Source organism: Aulonocara sp. 'chitande type north' Nkhata Bay, linkage group LG13, assembly GCF_057382095.1.
Source record: "Aulonocara sp. 'chitande type north' Nkhata Bay isolate Kocher_YH1m ecotype deep benthic linkage group LG13, A_spYH_male_GT1.1, whole genome shotgun sequence".
Classification (NCBI taxonomy): Eukaryota; Metazoa; Chordata; class Actinopteri; order Cichliformes; family Cichlidae; genus Aulonocara; species Aulonocara sp. 'chitande type north' Nkhata Bay.
In genome coordinates, this window is record NC_141356.1 from 2,291,493 (window position 1) to 2,318,248 (window position 26,756).

General features: G+C 41.3%; 1 protein-coding gene and 1 long non-coding RNA gene across 2 annotated transcripts; one reads left to right on the forward strand and one right to left on the reverse strand.

Moving 5' to 3' along the window:
• Positions 1 to 1,477: 1,477 nt before the first annotated feature.
• Positions 1,478 to 2,897, reverse strand: LOC147315435 (uncharacterized). The gene is made up of 2 exons (XR_015124348.1): positions 2,583 to 2,897; positions 1,478 to 1,746 (listed from the first exon to the last, which is right to left on the reverse strand). It is a non-coding gene; the product is annotated as an uncharacterized LOC147315435 (long non-coding RNA).
• Positions 2,898 to 6,458: 3,561 nt separating this feature from the next.
• On the forward strand, positions 6,459 to 23,901 carry LOC147315436 (protein TANC1-like). Its single transcript, XM_086260157.1, has 7 exons — positions 6,459 to 6,535; positions 7,004 to 7,446; positions 16,008 to 16,130; positions 18,543 to 18,824; positions 19,116 to 19,270; positions 23,293 to 23,524; positions 23,635 to 23,901. Exons 1-7 carry the CDS (start codon positions 6,459 to 6,461, stop codon positions 23,817 to 23,819), a joined length of 1,497 nt encoding a protein of 498 aa, XP_086116283.1. The 3' UTR covers positions 23,820 to 23,901.
• The last annotated feature ends 2,855 nt before the right edge of the window (positions 23,902 to 26,756 follow it).

The window sequence follows — 26,756 nt, forward strand, 5'->3', positions numbered from 1 at the left end:
CGGTAGTCCTTTATTGATACCTGTGCTAATATATGCTAAACCATCCAGTTATACACGGCTAACATGGATGTGCTATGCTAACAGTGAATGCTGTCGGTGTTTGCTGAAAGCAAACTGTGGTACAGAGACGATTGTTTATAATATTTCTAGTGATACTCAGAAGGTCTCATCAAGCCCCGATTTAATTCGATTTATGCTGTTATCAGTGTTTGCGATGATAGCATGGCTGTGGTGTCACATCAATGTATGCGCTCGGTGTTTGCTGATAGCAAACTGTAGCATTAGGACCACTGAGTTAACCTTTGTAGTGATACTCACTCCTTTTTATTTAGACCTGGTTTAATTCTGGGATAGTTGAATATTTGTATATAATCCCTGCAGCTGTCAGACTCTATAGCAGGGGTCACAGCCTTTATTAAAACAGAGTTAGATAAAACTGTGAACAGTTTGGTTCATCTCTAGTTACATGGTTCTATCTTGATAAGCTGTCTTATCACAGATTAATTTTTCAAAAATATTAATGATTTAAGCAAGGAAAGGGCTACATGTCAACATACAACTCTTTATTTCTATTAATGTCTCACTTCATTCCTACCTGATTGACATGTTTAGGAATTATGAGTGATTGGCTCACTGTAGTGGCAAAAGTTGCTACCAATCAAATTATGATATGTTAAAGTTAAAACAAAACACAACTGTTTTAGATATTATCTAATATACATTTTGTAATTATCCTTATAATTACAAAATGTTTTATGTAAGATTCATGTTTTGTGATTTAAATCTGACATCACAAAAGTATTTTGGAATTTGAATAATGTATTTTGTAACTGCAGTACACATAATACTGATTTTGAACAATTTTGTCCAGGTTCCTTGTCACCGGGGACTCCTTCAGGACCATCGCGTTCAGTTTCAGAGTCGGTGTGTCCACGGTGAGCCAGATCACCCCCCAGGCAGCGACGTCCATCTGGGACTGTCTAGTGGACGACTTCATGGCTGTGCCTTCACCTGGAGACTGGCGGTCCATCACAGAGGGATTCCAGGAGCGCTGGAACTTTCCTCTGTGCTGTGCAGCTCTGGATGGGAAGCACATCCAGACAAAGGCACCCCATATATCATATAGGAGACACACACATTGATATACACTAAATATTCATTTCATTTCTTTTTTGTGGTGCCCAAATTGATGCACCTGCTTGATTTTGTTTAAACAATTATTGCACACTTTCTGTAAATCCAGTAAACTTCTTTTCACTTCTCAAATATCACTGTGTGTGTCTCCTGTATGATATTTAACTGACATTTTTTATTGTAACAACCAACGATTTATACAGGAAAATAATGTCTATTAACAAGGTTGCCCAAACCTTTGCATCCCACTGTATTAGTATATTTTGTCATTAGTATAATATGAAATAAATTCTACATGTGTCAAGTTGTGTGCCAACATTTGCTGTGTAGTAGAACTGAGACATTAGTCATTATAAACATTTATTTGAAATAATATTAAAAGTCTCAAACAGAAAAACATTAAACATAAATATATAAAATATAAGAATTTACAGAGAGACAGGAATAAAAAGGACCAGCTGCTCTCCAGAGCAGGAACAAGGCTGAGGAGGAAATGCTCCATTGGAGACTGGTGTGGCCTCTTCAGGGACTCCAGGATGGCCAGCTCCACCGCCGATGGACCGTCCTGGGACCCGTCCCTCATCTGCCTCGGAGCCGTCCTCCTCTGTGGGCCTGTAAAACAGCACAAAACACAAAGAAATGAGAAGGCTGCTACTAGATTTTAATTTCAACATTGAAAAAAAAAAAAAAACAATAACAGGATATAATCAGATTGGTTGTAGATATTTAGTAAAGGTGATCACAAGGGAATCCCACCGACTAAAAAGGTATCAGTGCTTGCTGTACATATCTGTGGGTGCAGCAGCAGGAGCTCAGGGACTGGGGATGCTCTGCTGCAGAATCAGTTGGTTCTATCAATACAGTATTAAATGTTAACAGGTTGGATATAATAATCGTAGAGTAGACAGTGGTCCCTCATTTATTGCAGGGGTTCTCAGAATAACTAGCCCCTGGTCACAGTTCTCACAATTGATTCTCAAAGTGCAAACCTTTGTAGATTGCAAAACGTAAAAGTATTATTATGCCGCGGTTTGTCTTCATCTGCCCGCCACTTTCGTGCGCCTTTTTCCCTCACGGTGCAGGTGTCTATTTCCGAATGAGGCTCATAGTTATGGGTGTTTTTGTGCTGTTTTTTCTATTGGACGCGATGGTTATCAAAACCAAACGTGATAAATTTGGCAAGCGCAGGAGATTTGTCAATCAGGCTGCAGAATGCAATGCTGTACTGTGCAATAAAAAATCAGCGAAAAAGCAAAGCAGTGACGGATGAACAGCGGGACCACTGTGTGCTGTTTATTAATAAACAATAAAATATATTCCTAAATGACAACATGCATAAAAGCAGAACGGTATTTGTACGTCAGTGGGAAAATAGCGGTGGCTTGCTAGCTTTTGTGCGGCTTCCCCGGGTCAGTGAAAACTTTCAAAAGAGAAATGAATGAACTTACCAGGTTGCCCGATCTCTTCACATATCTTCCTCCAAGCTCGGTCCTTTTTATTCCTGTCTCGGTACTGAAAGCAGCTGGTGTTGTACAGCTCCGAGTTGTTTGCTACCACATTGATTAGCCTTCCCCTCCATTGAAGTATGAAAGGCTTTGGCTGGATCTGCCCCTTTGACCTAGGTAACAGCCACGTCACCAGGCTCCTGATTGGTTGTCGCGGCGCGATTTGACGCTGGAGTTCAGATTTTTCCAACTCGAGCGGTAGACGCGAAACGCGCGTATGCACAAAATGCAACACAAAAACTCACGCGCGTGGTTTTATTCGCGACTCAAACGCGCCAGACGCGCTACACTGACGCGCGTTTCACGCGTTTTGGCATTTTCGCGACGCAAATCTGCTTCCGAATTTTCGCGGGACCCGCAATCGCGCGTCATCGCGCCTTTCCATTGACTTTACATGTAAACCTGACGCTCTATTCGCGTCCATCGCGTTCGGTGTGAACACACCGTTAAAGATGACTGGTTTTTTAAGGAAGCAAAAGAAGATCAGATCAGATGAGCATGATGTGTCTATTGGAAACAAGTTCAAAGAATTGTCTAATAATGAGTTGCTGTGCATCCACACTGCCTGACATATTTTACCTTTACAAATAAAGCAGGTACAACAGATTCATATACCAAAACAAATGTCAGGAACTTCACCAGATCACAGGGCATTGATCCTTTCTCTCTCTCGCTTTTTTTTTTTTTACTCATCTCTGGAATTTTTCTTTTGTGTTGATCTTTACTCATACCAAGGCTGCTGGCTTGGGGCTGGCTATGAGCTCTGGATAGCTTTAACTTTAACAACATCTTCTTCTTCCTTACCTTCTTTAAAATATTCAATGTTCAGCTGGGTGAGGGTGATTTAAGGGTCTGTGGAGTTTGATGTTGGAAACACAGTGAGGCGGTTTGCCTCTAACAACAGGTTAGTGTGTGTCTGTGAGTGTGTGTGCCTATATGTCTGTGGCACTGTGCACATATATGAAACTAGCTGGCTTGTAATCAGACATACTGGAAGCTGATCAGCCAGTCACTACTCCATGTCGAGAAGTTGAATATCGTCTGATTCCGATCCCTGGCCAGTTGATCGGTCCATTTGTACTTTGTACTAAGGATCTGACAGATTAAACAACATTTAATGTCGACTTTGAAGGATATTTGAATACTCTTTACGGGGTAATGTGTGCAGAAGTTCAGGGTTGCGCTGTATGCATTTAAAAATGTCTTACTTTGTTCATAATCTAGCAGCTATACACAGGTCAGAGGTGGAAGTAGGTGGCACTTAAATTTCATTTAAATGAATGGTCTTTGATTAAACTGTTACTTTTCACATCATCTCTTTTAATCCAAATTACATAAATCTAAAAAAGAAATTTTCAGTGAAAATAATTTCTTTTGTGCATAGCTCAGAAATATGGCCTCACCATTGCCTCCTCATTTAGTTTGCATGGACCTGTGCAAATTAGTCCCCACCTCACCCTTTCAACCATGTGTCCTGCATGACTGAGCAGCTTGGTGCGAGATGCACTAGTAGCACAGCTCATAGCAATGACAAAAATGTAACACCAGCCTCCAATTTATCACTTGTAGCTTACCAGTGCCTGCACTGGTTTCTGGGTTTGATGAGAACATTAATAATACCAACAGCTCTGCTGATTCCTTAGTAGTCTATTAGTTTGCACTTTAGCATGGACACCCAGTCCCCTTTGCAGCATTGCTTATAATCACTAATCACTTCCTGTGAAGCTCTTCTAATTTTAATTTGCAATCTGACTTGCTTCATCTGCACTATGAGTTAGAACAAAGAAAACACAGCTGTGCAGTGTCAGTCACTACTCGTTGTGTGAAACCTTTTGGGATCGAATACCATCTGTGTCACATTATATTCATCCTTCCCCATGTACGTCATTGGGTTTAGACAGAGCTGTATCGGCATGAGACGGCGTTAAGGTGACAGTTGCCACAGTGTGACGTTGTGCTGTATCTGTAGTAATAGCCCTAAAAGACGTCAGGGGATTTACTCAAGCTGACAGGAAGATGGCATAGTCTATTGATGCATTAATTCAACTGCCGTTTCTACTCACAAAGCCTCCAGTGCCTATAAAAATGCTGGGATTCCATTCTGAGTGAGGAATGAATAGCAAATTGTAACTCTATGATGCTGTATTTATCCACTGTTGAACCCCCCCCCCCCCCCCTTTTTTTTTTTTTTTCCCTGACTGCACTCCTAGACTAGAGGACAGGGTGCCAGATTTTAAACTTTTCCCTTGCCCTTATATTTGTCTGATATTCTTGAACTAATAAGAATATCGGACTTGCTGATGAAAATTATAGTTATGCAGGAGAAAGTAATGCATGCCAAAGCAAGATCCAACACAACAATTTGGATTTCCAATACTCCAGAGTTGACATAAATGATTACCATGATTCAGTCATTCTGCCCCCCAAAGCAATATCATTGCTAACGTGCTGAATAATTTATGTAAGCTGCGATATAGTATCTTCCAGCTTGCAGCTTTGACACCACCCAGGATAAGATGTGCACTGGTGCCAAATGTGTTGCTGTCAGTTGCACGCAATTACGTTACTTTAGTTAACTCAAAATGAGTTTTGTGAGAGAATGCCATCTCTGCAAGTGTGGTTGTTAACTTCAGTAAGCAGGTTTCAGGAAAGTTAGCGAAACGAGCTGGTATGAAGTAAAGTCATGCTGCATAAAACCCAGTTCTTAATGGAAATCGGTGCCTCCGTCTCTCTCAGCTCTTTGCTGTGGTCACAGACAGATTGCTGGGAGGGTGCATTAGCTGCTCAAACCCACAGACCCACACAGACATGCAGAAAGTAACACTAGTTGTGCATCAAAATCTGTCAGTAATGAAGACGTTATGAGCAACTATCAAACACCTGAACTTTGAAACGGACAGAACACAGTTTTGCAGAAATGCAGCATGTGCTATAACTATGGTCAGCTTGTTTTCCTTTCTTGATCCCTAATTCTACGACCCCTTTATTGTACACCCATTACAAACTATGAAATGCCATGTGCATGTAATTTTCGAGTCTAATTAGCTGTGTTTAGCTATCCTTTGAAGCTGTGACTGACTGGCTGCTTCACTGCTAACAGCAGATTCTTGAGCTGTATCTGCAGCAGAGGGCTTTTAAATCTGCAGCAGAGTGATGTTAAATTAAATTGTTACATCGGTGACTATGGCATGCTAGTCTGCTATGTACTTGAGTGGGCGGGTGGAGTGTTTTTGGGAAGGGGGTGTAAAGTACCACTGGTCTACAACATCCCACCCACACTCCTTAATAAAATTGTGCAGGAAGGAAAAGAAAGAACAAAGTCACAGTGCGTCCACAAGTCAGACTGATGCCTGTGATTAATGTTCTCTGTTCTTTGAAGTTTCACTTTGACTCTGATTTCAGAAGCACATTAATTTGGCTTTGTTTTGCATTAAAAGCTCCTTGATGGAATTAGTGAGACTTTGCAATGTCTTAACATTTACAAAACAGCTCCCTCAGAAGGTCCTTCACGAGGGGCCTGGACTTGACTGCATGTAGTTGTTTATAAAATAAAAATTCAAATTTTCACTAAGCTTGAATAAATAATTACATATTCTTCTTAGCAAGGTCCTGTAGTTTAGCCAGTCAGATCACGATGACTTTTAATGCCGTGGTCCGAGCAGGGTTTATCGTGACTGCTGCCATGAGAGGACTTCATGTTTGCCCAGGAAACCAGCGCAGGAATCACAGGGTCCAAGATGTGTTTGTTGTATTAATATTAGTGGTGATGCAACGTGCTGCGCCATTATGAAATCCAGATTAGTAGTGTGTGATGCAAACATGGCCAGCTGGCTGGCCGGCTCCAGTCCACTAACAGTGCTGATGTTCCTGTATCCAGCTGCCTGTCATCATGGAGAGTTAGTCCTTTCCTTTGCTTTTAAGATTGTGGTAGGTCGCTGTGTTGGCTCGAGGGGAGATTAAAGGAGTTCTTCTTCTAGAAGAGACACCTGTCTAAACTGAAGGGGTAAAAAAAAAATGTCCATGTTTGGTTTTATATTGTTATTCCTGCTCTTTTGCATTTTCCCCTCCGACTAGTTGTTGCAGTTGCAGTTGCTGTTTGCACTGGATGATTCCAAATCATTCAAACGCTGATTCTTAACAATAACAATACATTACGTTCTATAAATCTGTGCAATATTACTTTCCGAGTTTCACGAGTATAGGAAGACGATCGCTGTAAATATAAAATGAGCTTCTGAGAACTGTTGATAGGGCAATCAGCAAAACCACCAAGCCACTCAAAGCTGAAAGTTCCATTACAGCTCGGTGTTTCACTAGAGATTAAGACGGATAAATGTTCATCGCACATAAAGACCATTACTCAGATATATCTTGTGCCTCTTCCCCTCATTTCACCTCCCTCACTTGCTGAAAATCCCTTCTCTCTCTCTCTCTCTCTCTCTCTTTTTTTTTTTTTTTTTAAATTTAAATCTGCTCTCAGCCACCATCACTAGTTCTTCAGAGAATGATGACCGCAGCGGCTCCAGCCTGGAGTGGAGTAAAGATGGCAGCCTAAGAGGCAGCGGTCGCCATGGCCTGGCACAGAGCGTGCGGGCGGACACCTGCTCTCCTGTGGCCGAAGAAGACTCCAGCAGTGCCACAGCAACACCTGCAGACACCCCATCCAGGACAGACCAGCAGCACCCTAACATATCTGCGGGTGCTCCAGGGCCACCACACCCTCCAAGTCACTCACCTGAGGGACCCATTGCGTACCCGCCACAGACATCAGCTTCCCTCATGATGCCGAGGCCAAACTCTGTAGCAGGTAAGACTCCTTGGTTTTTGAGGTCTTGACATCTGGAGCTCAAGAAGTATACAGGAAATGCTCTGTATACTTTTCATCTGTGACTGCATTGTGTTGCCTGTCAAGATCGTAACCGTGAGATACGACCTGTGCCAGAGGCTGACATGTGGCGTGCCAGAGGCTGACATGTGGCATGTCAGTTTAATCCAAGCGAGTGATAGACACCGAAGAGTGAGAGCATCTGTAGTAGGTTTAGAAGAAATAAGAAGTCAATAGTTCAAAGAACGGACTGTGCTTTTCAGAACAGGAGTATCAAGGCAGAAGTTTGGGATTAGACAGCTGCTGTGTGGTGTGGCTCGCCACTGCCTCGCCATGTCAAACCTAAGCACACGCTCCGGTCTGGCTGATCTGTTCTGCATTCCTGCCCTGGAGCCTCCCTGTTGTGGTTCAGCTTACCATATCCACACAGCTGTCACAGTTGTTGATATTTCCCCCTTCACCCCCTTTTCCCTTATGTCTTTTCACCCATACTATTCCCAGGTCTCCTCATACCTTATTGCTTTTGACCTCGGCCTATTTTTGGTGAATCAAACAGCAGTACGTTTAGCATTTTCCTATATATAATTTTGCCTAAATGCAGTTTGTAGCTAAGCTGACAGTATGAGTCATGTACAGCTTTTATCATCCACTCACTCACCCACCTCCCTTCTTTACTCCTTATCCCATTCAGGGTTGGAGGCGTTGCCTGCAGTTTATCCTAGTGGGGTACGCCCTGGACAGGTTTGACTAGAGATGCGCAGGACCCCCCCCCAAAAATTACCTTTCAAATGCAAAATATTATTTTTTATTACAAAAGACATGATCAAACTTTCCCTCAAGCTGCAGTAAGTTGCAAGATCTTCTCACACTTAGTTGAAAATAAAGTGCTCTGCTATTGCAAAGAGGCACAAAGAATTATACCCAGCTTTCCCTGACATACTTCACACTAGCAACATATTAGCATGTAGCTGTAAGTTTGATTGCGACTATTTGCCTGCACCGCCGTGTACATGTTCCGCATGGACATAGACTCGGTGCATCTGTATTTTGACACGTAAGTGAATCTTGAACTAATCAGGAGTATATTTTATGGCTCAAATGTTAATGCAAGCTTATGCTAATGATTTTACTCCATAATTAGCAGGGCTGCCCATGCTTGTTGATAGAATGAATGTACACTTGAATAAACGTTGACGGACCAGAGTGGTATGTTAACTGTAAGGCTGTAGAAACAAAAGAGTGAGACTACATTAGAGTCCAACTCAAAGGAGCAAACAGAAAGAGAAGAAAAGACAAACAGTTTAGAGCACAGATGAAATGTTTGTTACATTGAATTTTGAAAGCAGACAATTCTGCCAGTGAGGGAAAATCACAGCAGGGGCAACCTGGGCTGAGCTGTGAAAAGAAGCATAAAAACATGAGTGACTCAGGTCAAACACCTGGCCTAGACAGAGACGACTCAAAGTTTAAAAGACCTCATGAGACTTTTTCCTCTAGAATCTTCCTTGAATATGTTGTTTTGCTTTACCTCTTTAGTCTGTATGTAGCAGCTGCCAATGTTTTGAAGTTCAGATACTTGACTCCTGCCTCCCTTGGGTTTATTCTTGATGAAATATAGTAACAGTTCCCGTGTGTCTACTTCTAGACTGTTTTCTCTCTTTGATAAAATCTAGTCCCAGTTCCTATTCAACATACCAGAGAAATGCAACTGTGTAATGTCCACTCTAGGCCCTTACAATTAGAAGCAGGTAAGCAATTTAACTTGTGAAGGCAGTAATGGAGTAAGATGGGATGAGGACAAGCTATAGAAGAAGTAAGGAGTAGTACATGGTAGGCTCACGGTACTGATATTTCCTTGCATACCATAGCTCATAGCTTGCGCATGTATTTTACACAGTGGCCACTGCTTTGATATTTTCTGCAGCCCACAGTTGGATGTGTTGTTCCCTGATGATTCTATTGTTCCAAGAGTCCGTACCATTTTTACATCTCATCATTATTGTGTGTGACATAAACCTGGACGGTCCAGGCGCACAGTGGCTCATAAAGCTTAACAGACCAGAAAATGTTTGGCTGTTTATGTGTGTTGGTTTGCGTGTGAGCACCGGTGTGCTTGTGTCTGTCTGTCCTCCCAGAGTTTATGGGCTGATGTCATAGTTATGCAGTGTTGCCCTCTGAGACCGGCAGAACACGCACCTTAGATTGGTTCAGGCCATAAATGAAGTTGTCTCATCGCGTCCTTGATGCTCTCTCCCAGGGTTTCGTCACACAGTGTAAAATCTTTCTTGGGGTCACAGCATAGCAGAGACGGCACTTCTGTTCAAGGAAATTGTATTCGGTAAAAACCCCCAAAAAGTAACGAGTCTAAAGAAGCAATGAGAGAAAAGAAGCTACCACGGCGAAACATAATATGTATTCATCATTAGTGCATTCATTCTGTGCCAGAACCTTGGTGACTATTGTTTGTCCTGTGTTTGTGAAACAGCATCTGAGATAATGAGCTGTCTGGTTAATCTATAAATTTCTCTTTATTTTATTGATAGATATTAAATAGGAGCACAGAGATTAAAGGCAGAAGCAAACAAATAATCATGAGTTCATTTAGGGCATAATTGCTTCATGCTACAGTATTGCTATTAGTTTTTAATTTTATCTTATGATTATCAACAACTAAGCTGTAGTGCCTCTGCACCTCACTGTACAATACCTTGTGCAATACTTTTTGTAAATAGTCAACAGTGCAATAGACTCAATACTTGAAATGTGCAATTCACTTGTATTTTTATTTTTTATTCCTATTTATTCTATTTATCCCCTTTGTATATTTTATTTATATTTGTCTCTGTATTTATATGTGTGTGTGTATATATATATATATAACAGTTCTGTAACTGTAACTTCGGTCGTTGCTGTGCTTTTTTTGGAAGTGGAATTTCCCAGAGGAACCCACCCGAGGGATTAATAAAGTTCTATCTTATCTTATCTCTCTTATCTTATCTCCACCAAAAAGACAAGGTGCTGGAAACATTCCTCAGAGTGATTGAAATTATGGCATGATATAGTTGCTGCTCATCCATGATGTGAATCTCCTGTTTCACTACATCCCAAAGGTGCTCTATTGGATTGAGATCTGGTGACTGTGGAGGTAGAGTGAGTACTGTAAACTCGTTTTTATAGACAGAAGATGAGTACACTTTGGACACAAGGGATCGACATGGTTAGCAACAATACCCAGGTGGCCTGTGGCATTTAAAACCATGTTCAGTTGGTACTAACAGGCTAAAAAGTGCAGAGAAACACCACCAAGAATGGATCAATGCTTTCATGTTGTTTAAGCTAAATTCTCACCTTAAGCATTCAAGTGTCACAGCAGAAATCAAGACTCACCAGACAGTTGTTTGTAAAATGGCTTGTTGTTGGACAAAGGTCACACTTTCTTAGTGTCAGAGTGTATTTTGGCCATCTGTCTGATGCCGATCAACAGATGCATTGCTGGGCCTCTTGAAGTCTCCGTAATTATGTAGAAGGAATGTCTGCATATTGCTGAGAACTGTCGTTTGCACTGCCTTGATGTTGCATGTAGCGTGGGTGTCCCTAGGTTTTGGTGGGAGCGCCACTTTTTGGTGCCAACATGTCCTGTGACAAATTGCACAAATGTTACAAGAACAACATGAATTCATTTAGATTTGTCTTTAGCAGAGCTTTATATTAGGGATTGTATATTACTGTCCACCTCCTAAAGGAAACTGCTGCTGAGGCAGATTTAAAAGGTTGTTAAAATTGTTACTGATTTTCATCTGGCATCGAAATATTGCATTTAAAGATCTAATACGTGAAATAATCTACGTGTAATCATGTTTACAACAGCTGTTCATGAAATCTAACAAACGTGGCAGGTCCATTGGGTGTAAGATGCACTAAGAGCCTGAAATAAATGGGAACAGCTTTTTCCCGGGCTTCCAGGTGCTTTGTGAACTTCTCTATATCAGTTTCTGTGAAAGTGAAGCCAGTCTGCCCTGTTTCCCCCAAATAGTTCCATCAAACCAAAAAGCAGTGCTGTGGTAAATTAAACTTGATGTCAAATTTCAGCATCAGGATTAGTAATAAGCACTTGTAAATTAACTCTATGCTCTGGTGTTTTCTTTGTTTTATTATTTGCAATCCACTATTTACATCTATCTGTCGCCTCTATTGTAAGATCTTCTGTATAAACTAGAGTTGTTGATGGAATTTCACCTCCTCTCTGAGGTGATATACTCAGTTTATAAGAATCCTAATTTTGAGTAATTGGAGTTGAGCTTTTTTCTTTTTTCCTCTATAAAGGCTTACAGAGTCAAAGGGCCATATTAGTGTTGGCCACTGGAATTCCATGGTTTTGAAATCTTAGCCTGAGCTGCTTGTGGTTGGGTTTCTCAGACAGGGAGATTTGAGTGAGGGTCACCGTGGCGGAGGAATGGTGCTACAATGCTTGTGTGGTGTTTAGCTATTCAGCAGAGCTTTGTAGTTTGAGACAAAGTCAGGTATGGCGCACTCATTGCTCGCTTGTACTCCAAAGTCATACATTCCTCTGGCAAAGCTCGTGCGCCGGGCTCTCTTCACGAATGATAACGGAGCCAAGACTGTGGACTGCTGACAGGCAAATTCGAGGATATGTTGTTTGTCTACTAAAACACTGATGAGGTAACATCTGAATGCTTTTGTGTTTTATTAGAACGACTAAAATCATCTTAACCTTTTCCACATAAATACAACCTATGATTTAAAGATGTTTGCAAAGGTCACACAGTAATTACAAACTCATAAAGTGGCGTAGCCCTTAAATTTAATAATCTCACACTGATTTATCTCATTTGCTCTCATTTGCTGTCTTTCCCGGTAGTTTCTGAGACCATGTGGTCTATTGTATTGTTTTAGGCTGTGTGATCATGTTTAAAGACATGCCAACAGTGTGTGCGATGTCTCCAGGTAGACACGGGAGTCACTTCTGCTTCTGGCTTCATGTATATATTGATCTGTTTAGTGCAGAGTTTAAAATGAAAACAAAAAGAGGAAAGAAAGCCCATTCATTTTCTCGAGCATGAAAAGGTCACAGAGACATCTTCTAACGTGCCCTTTTTTCAGAGAATTGTTTGGTCCAGCTGTCACAGCAGGAGAAAAATAAAATCTGTTACAGATCAATCCGTTTGAAAGCCCCTTTTAAAATTGTGCTCGGCACTCCATTGACAGATTAGGGCTTATCAAATGCCCAATCTTAAAAGGAACAGAGCGTTAGCTAACCACAGAGGCATTTATATATATGAAATAGCTTATGGAGCAGTTACAGTGGTGGTTTGTTTTTTTTAAAGTAAATGTTGTTGATCTTAGCATAAGGCTATGCAATTATTACAATAATAATTATCCCTTAATATTTACCACATCACATTTTGGGTTATTTAGACCAAAATACTCAATTCTGCTCTACAAGGGCCTGATATCCACTTATGAGGACATTATACTGCTACTGTTCTCTCAAAATTTTAAACTAATATCCTCATATGTGGCTCTTATTTTTCAAAAAAAACAAAAATAAGGTTAAAAAGAAAATCTGGTAATTCTTTGTTTTTACATTCATCGGGCCCCAATGTGACCAAATATCAAAGAGAAATTAAAAATGCATGCCGTGGAAGAGTTCGGGTCTTAGGAGTAATAGGCAGACAAATGGACCAAACATCAGTGCGTGCTGATATCAGCCTCTTTGCAAATAAAACAACGTTTATCGATATGAGGGATCAGATTTTCTCATTTGTGTCTGAATGTTCAAACGTTCGTCATGAAAAGCTATTAAGGCGTGTTTATACCAGCAAAATCAAACCAAATAAAAGGAAAATGGGTATTTGCATTGGCTATAAGCCGAGAACAGCCAAGAACTGATTTATTCATACAAAATCACAAAATGGGTAAAGTGTAACTGGCTACTATAAAAACAGGAAGATATGTGAAGGGAGTATTTGACTCCCTTCTCCTCTTTAGTAGATTCACCTTGTAAGGAGGCGAGAGGGAGTCAAGTTGGGGAGGGAGGGTGGGGGTGGTTAGAGCAAAGGAGCTCAGTCCTCTTCTCTGTTCTGTCATGGGAAACACAGAACAGGGGGTTTTCAAAGGGCAGATCTGCCCGAGGAAAAAAGAATCCCATTTTCATCAGAATACAGTCTTGACACATTTGTGCAGCTTCAAAGTGACTGCAAGTGCAGACTTCAAGGTATCATATGTATGTTTTATCAATGAGTAGAGGTGAGGAAGAATAGGAGGGAACTCGGGAGTAAAAAGAGGAGAAGAAATGAAGGGGAGGATTTGAGGGATGAGGAGGAATCGTGTGGGAAATCTTGGCCTTGGGAAAAAATGTTGATAACGACTCAACAAAAGAGAAATGTAGTTATGGTGCTGGGTGCGCTGTCTTCCACGGACGTGAATCAAGGAGTCTATGCAGCTATGCAGCTCCTTTAGCAAGTCAAATTCGGTATTACGTGTCTGTTGAATAAAGCTCTACTGTGCTATTTCTTTTATTCCATGCAAAACAAAGAAGGAAGGGGGGAAAATAGACTGACATCTTGCGGCCCTCCTATGTCAGCATGAGGATTTAGTGGCGATTTGTTGCATAAAGCTGATTTTTCTCTTTATTCTCTTTTGAGTCTTGTCCATACCTCCCACAAAATCCACGTGATACTCTTTGTTGCACTCATTTATGAGTCTGCTGCTTTTTCGCCTTCATTTTTTTCCACATTCCCCTCTTTTAACCCCATCTCTGTGCAGTCTGGATTGTTGATTAATACTGCAGCCGTTGGATAACAAACTTTAATCAACCACTGCGAAGTGAATCTCTTGGTTTTCCGTTTATATTTCCTCTAATATTCTCAATTTCCCCCTCTGCTGCTTGCATACCGAGTTATTTATGTGTGTGTGTGTACGTGCAGCATGTGGACAGAGATGATGTACGCATACGTGTTAAAATTGTAGAGAGGGTGATGCTCTGTTGGAAGGCAGCGCGTTCATTTAGCAAGTGCCTAATGCTGTGGGTGCTGTGACTGACTGAACACTAGAGAGGAAGCAGCCAAGCACTCGGCTCGGCTCCCAGAGTGCCGGCATGGGAGCACCGGGGTGGAGGAATCGCTTTTGTGCCCTCGTCCACTGGGAACACTCTCCAGAGATTTAGCTGTGAGTTTACACCCTGCCTACTTGACTGTATGCCTGCCCAAGTATCTTGTCACTGGGGAGATAGAGAGGGCTTTGAGAATTCCCACCATCCTTCCTTGCTTTGGTCTTAGATGTAAGTAGTTGTAGCTGATGAAAAGTGGCATTTGCTTTACAGCAAAAGGTCTTCCAGGTCATGCGCGTTTGCTTTTATTGTTTTCTTTTCTCTTTGTTTGCAATTCCTTAAGCTTTATCCAGTGTAGATGTTTGTGTATGCACAATGCACTGCAGTAAAAGTAACATCAGGCCCTTCTCCTGTTCCAGTCAAAGTTGCGTTGATGGCAGCTTCCTCAGTTCCCTTTGCCAGCAGACCGGTTTTAATTAGCGGGACATTCCGGAGAGTAAGTTAGCGACCGAGTGAGGGAGTGAAGTGAGCGTTAGTGACAGTCTTTCCCAGCTGATATTGATAAAGAAGAAGAAGAGAGGCTTTGATTCTGCTCTTCACTAAGCCCAGGAGAGCGTGGATCGCAACGGCGATAGCATAGTTGAAAAACGAGCAGCAGTTGGAGGAGAGGCCTCGCCGCACTAATGCACATTTTTATTATGTTAACAGACCGTGTCTTAGACTTCAAATTAAAAGCTGAGTTGTAATCACTGGCTCATCAAGTGGTTTTAATCTGTAGACTAGTAGTTTCAGGAGATATCCTGTGTTTGGGGATGGAAATCATTGCCTGCTTTGAGACTTGTTCTCTCGCTGCTTCAAAATGAAGCTAAATCCTAATGAAATCTCAGTAGATTTGAACTCCATAACAACTCAAGTTGTGATCTGGTTTTAATTAATTTTATTATTTCATTTCACGTCAAATGACTTACAGATATTGTAGTTTGTAGTACACAAAAGTCCTGAGATTACACCTGTGCGTCCTGTAGATTGACAGTGATGAGTGCCAAACCCGCGGTGAAGCATTTCTATAACTCGTTGTAGTTTTATGAAAGGTAAAGGTAATCTGCCCTCTCCGTACAGCCTAGCAGGCGTGCTTGTGGGGATGGACCTCTCATTGCTATATCGTGTCCAGCTGTCAGCTCAAATCAAAGAGAATCGGTGCATATTGCTCTTGACTTTAGAATACTGCTATTCTTCCTGCCACAGTATATGCTGGTAGCTGCTCACACTGCCCCTGCAAATGTCAGAGCGCACTGGCTTTGTTCTTTCCTCACTCATCCACCCTCAGACATGGCATAAGTGCCACAAGGTTTTACTCTAGTGTGTGTTTCTGTCTTTCTCTTTATAGTTGTGATGACAAATGTACTCGGGAGGTACTAGACTGTCAGCTTCACTCTTTGTGTGTGTGTGTGTATGTCTTCTCTCTTGTCTACAGCCACCAGTTCCACAAAGCTTGAAGACCTGAGCTTTCTTGATGAAAAGCGCAATACCCCCCTCCGGACATCCATTCGCCTACCCTGGCATAATACAGGAGGAAGGCCCCCTCAGGACGCTAAAGGTGACTGGGCTATTCATACTACTGCTGTAGGCACTCAGGGGAGATATTTGTAAAATAAACATGTAAAATATCGCAGTACATAGGATAATGTTATGTGGTATGACTCTGAAAAACCCTGAAGTTAATAGGCAGCCAACGGTAGTTCTGAAGTTTCCAAAGTACCACGTCTGAGTGCAGAGCCAACAACAAAACTGTGCAAATACTTGAACACTGCAATGTAAACAATGCAGCACTTATGGGTATTAACATTATCCTCAAAAGCCTTTTTTTGGCTTTTAAATCATGCCTTTTTTCCCAGCTAACTTTTATCTTGGTTATGTGTTTTGAATCCTCTGAGAGATCCTGCAGATTAAATATTTCATGGGAACATGAATTACTGAATAAGTCATCACTGGATATATACTCAGACTATTTAGTCTTCCTTTTGAAAATGTCCTCTTTCATTTTCACTCAGTCTCAAACATGAAGCTGATACATAAGCATATGGTCAGTGGTTCTGAGCAGGTTTTTTCTACATGAATTCGTACATACGCAACAATCTTAAACAATTGGATTCTTTTCTATAAATTTTATGGGAGATTCAGTTCAACTCAATTCAGTATTATTTATGCAGCGCCAAATCACAACAACAGTCGCATCAAGGCACTTTGTACTGTAAGGTAGACCCTACAATAACGCATACAGATGAAAACCCAACAATCATATGACCCTCTATGAGCAAGCACTTTGGAAATAGTGGGAAGGAAAAACTCCCTTTTATCAGGAACAAACCTCTGGCAGAACCAGGCTCAGGGAGGGGCGGCCATCTGTAGCAACCGGTTGGAGAGAGAGAAGGAAGACAGGATAACATACATGCTGTTGAAGAGAGCCAGAGATTAATAACAAGTATGATTCAGTGCAGAGAGGTCTATTAACACATCTTGAGGGAGAAAGGTGACTGAAGAAGAAATATTCAATGCATCATGGGAATCCCCCAGCAGCCTACACCTATTGCAGCATACCTAAGGGAGGATTCAGGGTCAGCTGATCCAGCCCTATCTATATGATTTATGGTATTTGTTTTTCAGATTTGGGTGTGATGGCACCACCTTTACCTAAATTTTGCAACAGTAGGTCAACATTTCAGTGCAGTTCATTGCAGTTGTATTCATATATTGCAAAAATCCCAACATGTGCCATCTTAGGAAACTCAACCTAGTACGCTGAGGACCTTACAGTTCTGATTTGAGCAACATTTAGTGACTTCCTTTTTGACTGGGCGAACCCTCCGACAGAACTAGACTCGGGATGAGCAGCACTCGTTTGATTGCCATGAGAGGAGAGTGAAAAGAAAGGGGGGAAAAAAGATGAGAAGGAGAAAAGCTTCAACTGTGGGAGAGAGAATACACAAACTGACATGCATGAACAATGAAATGGAGAAGAGGTGAGGATGTCGGTGCACCATGTGAGGCCTCCTGAAAGCAAAGGCCTGTCGCAGCATAATAAGTAAGGGGTGATTCAGACGTTAGCTGAGCGAGCTTTAACTATAAATCTATGAAAGGTTTTGAGGCTAATCTTAAAATTAGAGATTGGGTTTGGCTCCCAACCCTAAACAGCCAGCTGGTTCCACAGGAGCGAAGCAGCTTTAGCCTCTGCTTGTCATTCCGGCTTAGGATACTGAAAAAGCAAGTCATGGTCATTAGGGGCTTTATATTCAAGAAGATGGATTTGAAATCTAAGGGGATCCAATAAAGAGAGGTTAATAAAAGATAACTCTTTTTCTAGTTCCCGTCGATACTCCTTTTGCTCAAGTTAGAGTTTTTCAAGCACTGTACTTATTTTGCTGGTATAGTAGAAGGTGGTGATCATTTCAAGTGTCTCAGAACCAGCTCGTTCGCTTTTTGGTTTCATTGTAGGGCACTAGAAACATAAACAGACCTACACCTGCCAATATAAACACTCTCAACTGCCCCTCCAATTACAATAGGCTTTTGTGAACACAGGCAAACTCGCAAGGTGAAAACACTAGCAGCTAACAGCAGTGATAGTTGTAATGTTGAAAGGTGCATTAGCACTAAAGGTAGCAGTCATTTAGTGATGTTAGTTAACAAGTGTTATGAGATCTAATTAGTGCTGAAGTAGACCAGATAAGAGTCCTCTTTCAGGTCTTCACTCTGATTCCACTTAATTGAAAATGTATCCTCTACAGTGTTCAGGGTTTTTCATGTATGTGGCTCCTTCTGGGAAGAAGAATGCGGGAGATGCTCAAAGCATGTTTGTAGGTTAACTGCAACGGAAAACGATTTATTACAGTAAAGTTTCCAGCATTTAAAAGAAGTAATCATTTGTTAACTTCCCGGAGACATGGGGGAAAAAAATAGAAGTAGTGTAAACAATTTTAATCTGTTTCATTTCTTTTCCCGTTTCCTTCAGCGCGTTTTGCTCCCTACAAACCCGTGGACATCATGCTCAAACCTTTGCTGTTCGAGGTTCCCAGCATCACCACAGATTCTGTGTTTGTGGGCCGAGATTGGCTCTTTCAGCATCTGGAAGATGTCCTGAAGGCCGGCGAGTCCACAGAGAACCACGGTGCTGTGGTGGTGGGCAGCGTGGGGTATGGGAAGACGGCCATCATCTCCCGACTTGTGGCGCTGAGCTGCCATGGAGGACGCATGCGTCAGATCGCCTCCAACAGTCCCAGCGCCTCCCCGAAAAGTAATTAGTTTTAGTATTTGCCTTTGGATGTGAGCACTACATTAACTGCTCGTGTTTAGCTAATGTTATTATAATTTCATTTCAACATTAGCTTGCAAAGTGTGGGAGGGAAGTAATTATATATTCGTTGGCAATATAAAATCAAGTTGACTAATATTACATTTACCTTACAAAAGAATGCCCTCACACACAACTAATGTTATTAATGCTAGCATATACATATATAGAGAGATGTTAGTTTATATTAATGTAATAACTTTATATATTGGTGACCATGTGCATGTCTTCCAGCTGGCCCAGGACAAAGCACAGAACTTCCTCTCAGCCAGCCTCCACAGCCCACTCCACCATCCAGTGCTGCCAACACACTGAGGACCAGCAGTTGCCCAGGAACTCCCGAGATGCAGCGGCACAGGGAGGAGGCTGTCAAACGCCTGGCTGCAAAGGTGCGCCTTTCAACATCTAAGAGAGCTCACAGTAACAAAGAAGCAGGAATCAAAGAAGCTGAAAAAAGATTGCACTAGTTATGGTGGTGTTTACTCAGGGAAAAAATGTTTGGTGTGTGCACTGGATCAAAAAAAGTAATTTTAACAATTTTCAACAGTGAGTAGATTATTTTTTGTTTTTGATGGATGGATTTGTTGTTTCTTCCTTTCTTTTTAAAAAAAAAAAAAAAAAAAAAAAGGAAAAAGAAGGAAAATCGACCAAAAAGCATCTCAGGTTTTACCAAGTACTTCTACAACAGCTTCAGTCTGACTTCTGAAAACTCCTCTTTAATAGTGACCACAGATAATTGTGATATATTCTGTTGAATGATGCATAAAATTATACATAACAATAAGGGTAGGTTGCAGTTTACTAGTCAGTGATTAGAACCTCCTCAGGGAGCAACAACCCACAGCGAGCCCTGTCAGCCATGACCTGAGAGCACAGAATGTAAACACACACCAACGTCAAACAGAGCCAGCTTCATCAATATTAGACGTCATTTAGGAATTTACAAACATCAACACACGTTTCAAATAGCAACACCATTTATCTAGGCGGCTATCAGTTATACCGACATGTATGGCACTACTACTGCTTAATTACTGGTTGGTATCCGTTCCTGTGTCAACTTCTTTTTTTTTTTTTTTTTTTTTTTTTTTTTTTCTTTTTAAATGACATCAGAAACAGCAGTATGCGACATTACGTGATGGCAGAGCTTCAGTTCATCCTTTGTCATTTTTTTTTTTTTTTTTTTTTTTAATAAATAGGACAGGGGGAATGAATGAGAGAGAGAGGGGGAGAGAAAGAAAGAAAACCCAAGGGGAGAAGAGACGGTGAGAAGGGGGGGGAAGAGAGACAAAAAAAAAACAAAAAAAACTCCTGGGTCACCTGTATGGAGAAAAAACAAACAAACAAACAAACAAACAAACAGAGGAGACAGCAAACAACAAAGAGCAACATAATAATAGAGAAAACAAAGCACCATCACAATAAACTAGCTAGTCATAGATATCAGTATTTACTAAGTAATAAACGATATTGTGCAGCACGCAAGATAGACAGCGCACAGTGTGCTTTGAGGCAGCAGCCAAGAAAGCTTTAGTCCGCGTCTGTGAATACCCATGTGTGCATACCTGTGTGGATCAGCATGCTTGCATTCCAAAGGTTTCTCCATGTAATGATCTGCTAGGGAGTGTGGGGGGGCCACAGCCCCATCCTCCAGGGTGTGAAGCGGGTATGGAGGAGATCAAAACTCCAGACATCCAGAGGCCCCCAGAACACAAGAGACCATGGAAGACCAACAGAGGGGCAGCCGCGCCACTGTTCCAGTAAGAGCTGAGGAGAGTCCCAGATGAGGGCTCCTGTGTCAACTTCAAATAGGTGCTTAAATATATTGTAAGGCCGCCTGTTCAAGTGTTGAACTGGGATGTTTGAACATGATAAGGATCCTCAAAATTCCATGAAGCGGAGCAACACTGACTACTGAGGACAGTGCTTACTTTTTTGACAGATGAATATTCCATCTGTTGATTTTTCTGGCGTTACAAGGATCGCAAAATAAAGTCTAAATACTGCCTCTCTGGGAAGTTTACGTGTCAGCGCTGTTGAGCAGAAGATTAAGTGTTTTCTTGTATAAGCTTGTCAACATTTTTCACAAGATATAAAGTACTGCACGGTAACAGCTTTACATGTGTTCTGTTACTCCCCCACACCGTCAGTAACATTGTTAACCACTTGTCTGTGACCGAACCCCGCCCCCCCCCCCCCCCCCCCAAACATGCATACCAGACACTGAGCATATTTCTGCACATCTTTCTCTTTCAGACTTGTGAAGTGGACAGACAAGTCCTCGATGTTTCACTTTAAAATGTTCCTCTCTCGATGCACGCCGACTAAGCAGTGTGCGGTTTTTGCCTATGACTCTTTTATTTTAGTTTTGGAATTGTTCGCTCTGTTTCCACTGAAATTTCTCTGTCGATTTTTCACTCCCGCATCTTTACTCGCACCACCTCTTCTTGTGTTGCTGAGGGTTCAGTCACATAGCAGGTGCACGTTCACTACATTTTGGAAATACTGCTTGCTAAAAGCACCATTTGATGACTTTGGCACTGCTATTGCCTTGTAGCAGGTCTAATAAAGATGATTGGGGGCCACCGGGATTCAGAGAAGATTTGTGATCCACTGTTGTAGTCAGTTGAGTTTGAATAGTGCTGTGATGGTAGGTTGTAAGGTAATTTAATAGGTGGCAGCTTTGTGAAGGACTTTCTCAGTGGATGTGACGTCTCCTACTGATTCTGCTGCGTTTAATGGTACTGATTACAACCTGTTGTCCTTCTAACACCTTTAGAATTTAATACTCTTATCCTGTCAGGGAGGCCTCCTAATTAGTGACCCTGTCAAAGGGGACAGTTCATGCACCAGACAGCTAGGGTAATGCAGTGAGCTTCATGTAAATGTCTGTGAAACTCAAGCAGTATCTCTTGAGCCAATTATGGTGAAAAGTGTTTCCAATAGGCGCCTTCACAGGGGCTCTGTTCCTGTGATGTGTGATGCAACGCTGAGCAGCTTCTGTCAGATTCTGCCAGTGCTTTTTTAATCATTGATTTAAAAGTGGTCTCATAACAGGAGCACTGAGGCTACTACCCTTTCTGCTTTATTCTTATTATCGAGACGTGCCTTTAGGTAACATTTCTGAAAATGCATTTATTGTTTTGCCAGCAGATGAGCTACCGAGGTTTGACTGCAGAGCCTTGCATCATCGTGTGTCGAGATTCGTATTGCTCATTGATGAGTCTGCGTGACTTGTATGCTAAATTAAATCATCACTGCAGTAGGGGGCTTATTAAGAGTTGTGTTCATGCACACAGCAGGTTACTTGACTTTGTACAATAATAGGCATTCAATATATCAGTTTCCCTCTTTGTTATGTCACATTTGTGATGAAGCTCAAAAAACGCGTGACGCAAAAATGACAGAAAGGAGTGTTCGGACTTCTCTCAGACGTTTGCTGCTTTTAGGGTAAAGCATAACATCAGAGAAAAATTCTGGTGGTCGTGATTTTTGACAGTTTCTGGAGAAGATGTGAATCAGTGGTTGTGTTATTGTTTCAGTTGGTCCATCTTCTGACTGGATGTCACATGTTTTCCTTACTAAAGATGGGTTATATACATCCAGGGAGTTCAGCTATAATTTTTAAAATCTTACCTCCCTCTTTTCTAATTTGCGCTAGCTTTAATTGTGCCTTTATTGGCATGTGAGTTATATGTTATTATTTGAAAAAGAAAGAACCATAAATATGCATTTAGATCTGTGCTGTGGGGAGAAGTTTGGGTCCAAAACATTTATTGATGCTAAATGTTAAAAAAAAAAGTCTCATATCTTGAGGCTTTAGTCATTTTTCTAGAAGCTGGTCATCGGTTTTCTGTGGAGAACTAAACAGCAACAGCTGAGGTTGAGCCGTCAGAGGAACCGATCACCTGCTCCTCCTCCTGTGGGCCTGGAAGTGTGTCAGCTCCTCCAGGTTGGACTGTAATTAGTACAGTCATCTTCCTTCTTCTCCACCTCTGTCCCTACATTTTCCTTTTAAATCAGACCTCCTTTGAATGCTGCGGAAACCTGCTCAGGTACAGAAGATTCTACCTTTAGATATCCACCTGGGATCTACTCACTTCTTTTTATAGCTTTTCATCCGTTGCCCAATCTCTTCATCATCCCTTCTGTGTGAAATAATGAAAGGATAAAATCATGTCTTTGACATTGTAGAGATAATATGTAGTTTTATGGAGGCTTGTTGGTATCAAAAGCCTCACTTACTTACTTTGTCATGGTAGTTTTTCAGTCACCAGAGATGTTGGTGTTTGTAAACGCTTTAAAGTTATCAAATGTACCCATCAGTCAGTGAATCATATTTTTAATTCTTCCTGATTCTCAAAAAGCAATGGCTTCACTCGCGTTTGTTCTCGTTCCTTTTGTCTTCCAGGTGGTGGCTTATCATTATTGCCAGGCAGATAACACGTACACTTGCTTGGTCCCAGAATTTGTGCACAGCATCGCAGCCCTTCTGTGCAGAGCTCATCAACTGAGTGCGTACCGGGAGCTGTTGTTGAAAGAGCCCCACCTCCAGAGCATGCTCAGTCTGCGCTCCTGTGTCCAATACCCCATGGCTGCTTTCCGGAGAGGAGTCCTGGAACCGTTGGCCAACCTTCGGAAAGGTAAAACACTGTAGTTGTATATTGCACTATTTCATTTTCATCGTGTATGAGACCACTAATCTCATTTCATAGTATTTTAATATTTAGTTTATTTGTAAATGTCTTTGCAGAGCGAAGGATTCCAGAGGAAGATTACATAATCTTAATAGACGGGCTGAATGAAGCGGAGTTCCACAAACCAGACTATGGAGACACCATTGCATCCTTCGTCACAAAAATCATTGCCAAGTTCCCCTCCTGGCTAAAACTGGTTGTCACTGTTCGAATCAACTTGGTGGTAAGAAAGAACTTATAAAGCATGGCTCTGAGTTCACTCAGATGACAAAATATTCACTGTTATAATCACCTCGAGTCAGAATTACAGATGTCACATTATACTGGTGATGAGTTTTAGTTTTAAAAAGTTTATCACTCTTTCTTCCCTCTCGGTAACTACTCTGCTTATCCGCACACTTTACGGCTGATTAAAGTAACTACTGCTAATGGCATTCACTCTTCTGTTGCTGCAGCTGCTTCTCTCACACACTCAGAGACTCGCTTCCCACAATGAACTCACACAGGTGCAGTTTGGCTGTTACACTGTTGAGTGAAGTACTGGATACAGGCAAGCTGTTAAGGGCTTGATTCTTAACTTAATTACCAGTTTCGTGTCTGCTCTTATCCTCTACTATCTGCTTTCCAAGCGCTCTGAGCTGAAGCTTATCAAAAAGTTTGAACACTCAAGACTTCTGTTGTTATATTTTTTTATACAAATTGAATGAAATTTGCACAGGCTGGTTTAACTAAGCATCTTTAACTAAGTGCTTTTACAGTCTTACCTTTTAATATATTTTAATGTTATTAGTGCTAGCTTTCACTTACTTAATATACTGTATTTTTCGGACCATAAGGCGCACCGGATTATAAGGCGCATTAAGCGAAACAAAACAGTCAGATAAGTCAACTCATTTTTCTTGCTTCCTCCAATCCACATTGATTCATAAATGCTGAATTCTCTTGCAGCTGCTCTATTCCCATGTTGTTGCAGCATATTAATGACTAACCTTTGTATTGTGGATGGATTACCTCAGTTGTTCTCCTGATTGAAGTTTGGTCCGTTTACAGCATCCCGCCATGCGATTGCATTTGTCCCTAACCCTCGGGAACCCTCACATTAACTTTTATGAGTGAAAAAAAGTTAGCCTTCATCCTCTAGCTTCACTGTGTTTATGTTATGCTAACATAGCTGTGTCGCTAGCATATCATTTTATACCAGCTAGCCAAGCTTCAGTAACCCTATAAATGTCACTGCTGTTTAGTTTTCTGTCTTCATTTATGTCGAAAGGGACGGCAGAGCTGTACATTTAAATTTTTTCAGAAATCTCTTAGTCATGTATATCATGTTTAGGTGAGCTAGTGAGCTAACTTCTAACTCCGTTAAATTTAATAAATTTTCTTTTCATGGATGCTTGGATGTTGAACTTAATAGTTACACCTGATAAAGCATCAACGCTGTCGATTTTTGAGAAAATTAAAGGATTTTAAGTGCGGCTTATAGTGCAGAAAAAAAAAGTATGCCGGTTGTAGCCAACAGTCCTCCTGCACTTACAGTTCACACTGGCCCTGTTTCCCAATCCATAAAACACTGTAAAACACATTTATTGATTTGTTGACCAGAACATTTCATATCCTAAATCGGAAAATCTAACACTGTGGCAACCCTAGAAAAGAAATGAATCAAAATTCTCTCATTTTAACAAATGTCTAGCTGGACATGCCGTCACCTCTCTAGGCACTCACTCACTGTCACCAGACCCTGCACATTTTTACATTTTGACAAGTGTTTCCTGAGCTGCTCCCGCTTGTTATTCTACTCTTTACAGAGTCAGGCATATCCAGCAACATTCAGGAAAGAATTGAGACACATGACCTGCAGGGCAGGAGAGAGATGAGTCAGTCACTTTGAGCTGACACTAGGTTGACCAGTTCCAGAAATGCTATGGACTTGGATTAAATTCACGCTGCTGACAACTGAGGCTTTGACACTACTGATGAACTACATGAAAACTTATTTTCCTTGCTGGGGGAAAAAAGAAAGCACTGAGCCTTGGATAATAATGTGGTTTTTGATTGACATCTGGAATTTGAGTTATTATTGCTCAGTCAGAAGCCAGGGTCGAGTGTTGTCCATCAGTGTGGGCTGTACTATATAGTGAATTCAGCCTAGCTATTAAGAATTCAGGCAAGGCCCTGTCAGTGTGGTGAATCAATATATTGTAGCGCTGATATTTTGTATTCACCTCTTATGCTCTTCTATTAATGCATTAGAATTGGTTTTTTGACGTGGAAAGATGTTCCAGGTGACTGCACTTAAAGTAATACATTTCGACTACACTGCAACATCCATCCATCCATCCATCCATAAGCAGAAGACTGCAACATATGTGTTGTAATGTCTTCTGACAAAGTGAAACAGTGTTTAATGAGAGGGAGTTACTGTTTGTGTGAATTTGCTAGGGTGACGTTTTTAGCCACCTGGAGGCTGGCAAAGCAAGAACAGCAACAACAACAAGGTTGCAGTCGGTTATCGGAGATGTGTTTTTGTTGTCCGTGTGGTAGATTTCATAGTAACAACTGTGCTGGAAAGGAAACGTGTGGTTTAAGGCATATGTAACAGTAGCTGTTTTTTTTATAACCTCTGTTAGTGAATCCTGTGCACATGCTGGTCTGTGGCAAAGGATAGCACATTGTTAACCATGCCATATGTGTCTTTTACTTTCTTGTAATCATATTTTTCTTGTTATATTTCTGTTTTGTTCACATTCCCACTGTAACCACTTAGCAGTTGTCTGCAGTAATGAATCGAATGGCACTGTTGTTTTAATGGGAGCTATATGACGACTTCGCATGTGAAAACCTCGGAGTCGGTTTGACAATGTTTTTGTAAATCAGGCTCCTATGATGTTCAGTAAGTTCCCTTTAAGTGCAATGGAAAGGCTGTTAGTCACTGACTGAAAATGTCTAATTTTCCAAAAATGTAACAGAAGTCAGTTAAATAGTTTTTAAGAGAGTTGGCAGTCTTTTGCAGAAAAACCCTGTATGTCCTCTCTTTTTATTGTTTATTTTTTTGGGGGGGGGGGGGGGGGGGCTACGAGTCCACATATTTGGGTAAGATGCAGGAAATGGTTGCAAAATCACAAAGAAATTCCAAAATTAAATTCTCTATGTCTGGTGGGACGTGATGAGAAATATT

Coding starts and splice junctions, on each gene's coding strand:
- LOC147315436 (XM_086260157.1), top strand. CDS start 6,459: ATGGCCAGCTGGCTGGCCGGCTCCAGTCCACTAACAGTGCTGATGTTC. Junction 7,447..16,007: donor GAGGCCAAACTCTGTAGCAG/GTAAGACTCCTT, acceptor TCTTGTCTACAG/CCACCAGTTCCACAAAGCTT. Junction 19,271..23,292: donor TCAAACGCCTGGCTGCAAAG/GTGCGCCTTTCA, acceptor TTTGTCTTCCAG/GTGGTGGCTTATCATTATTG.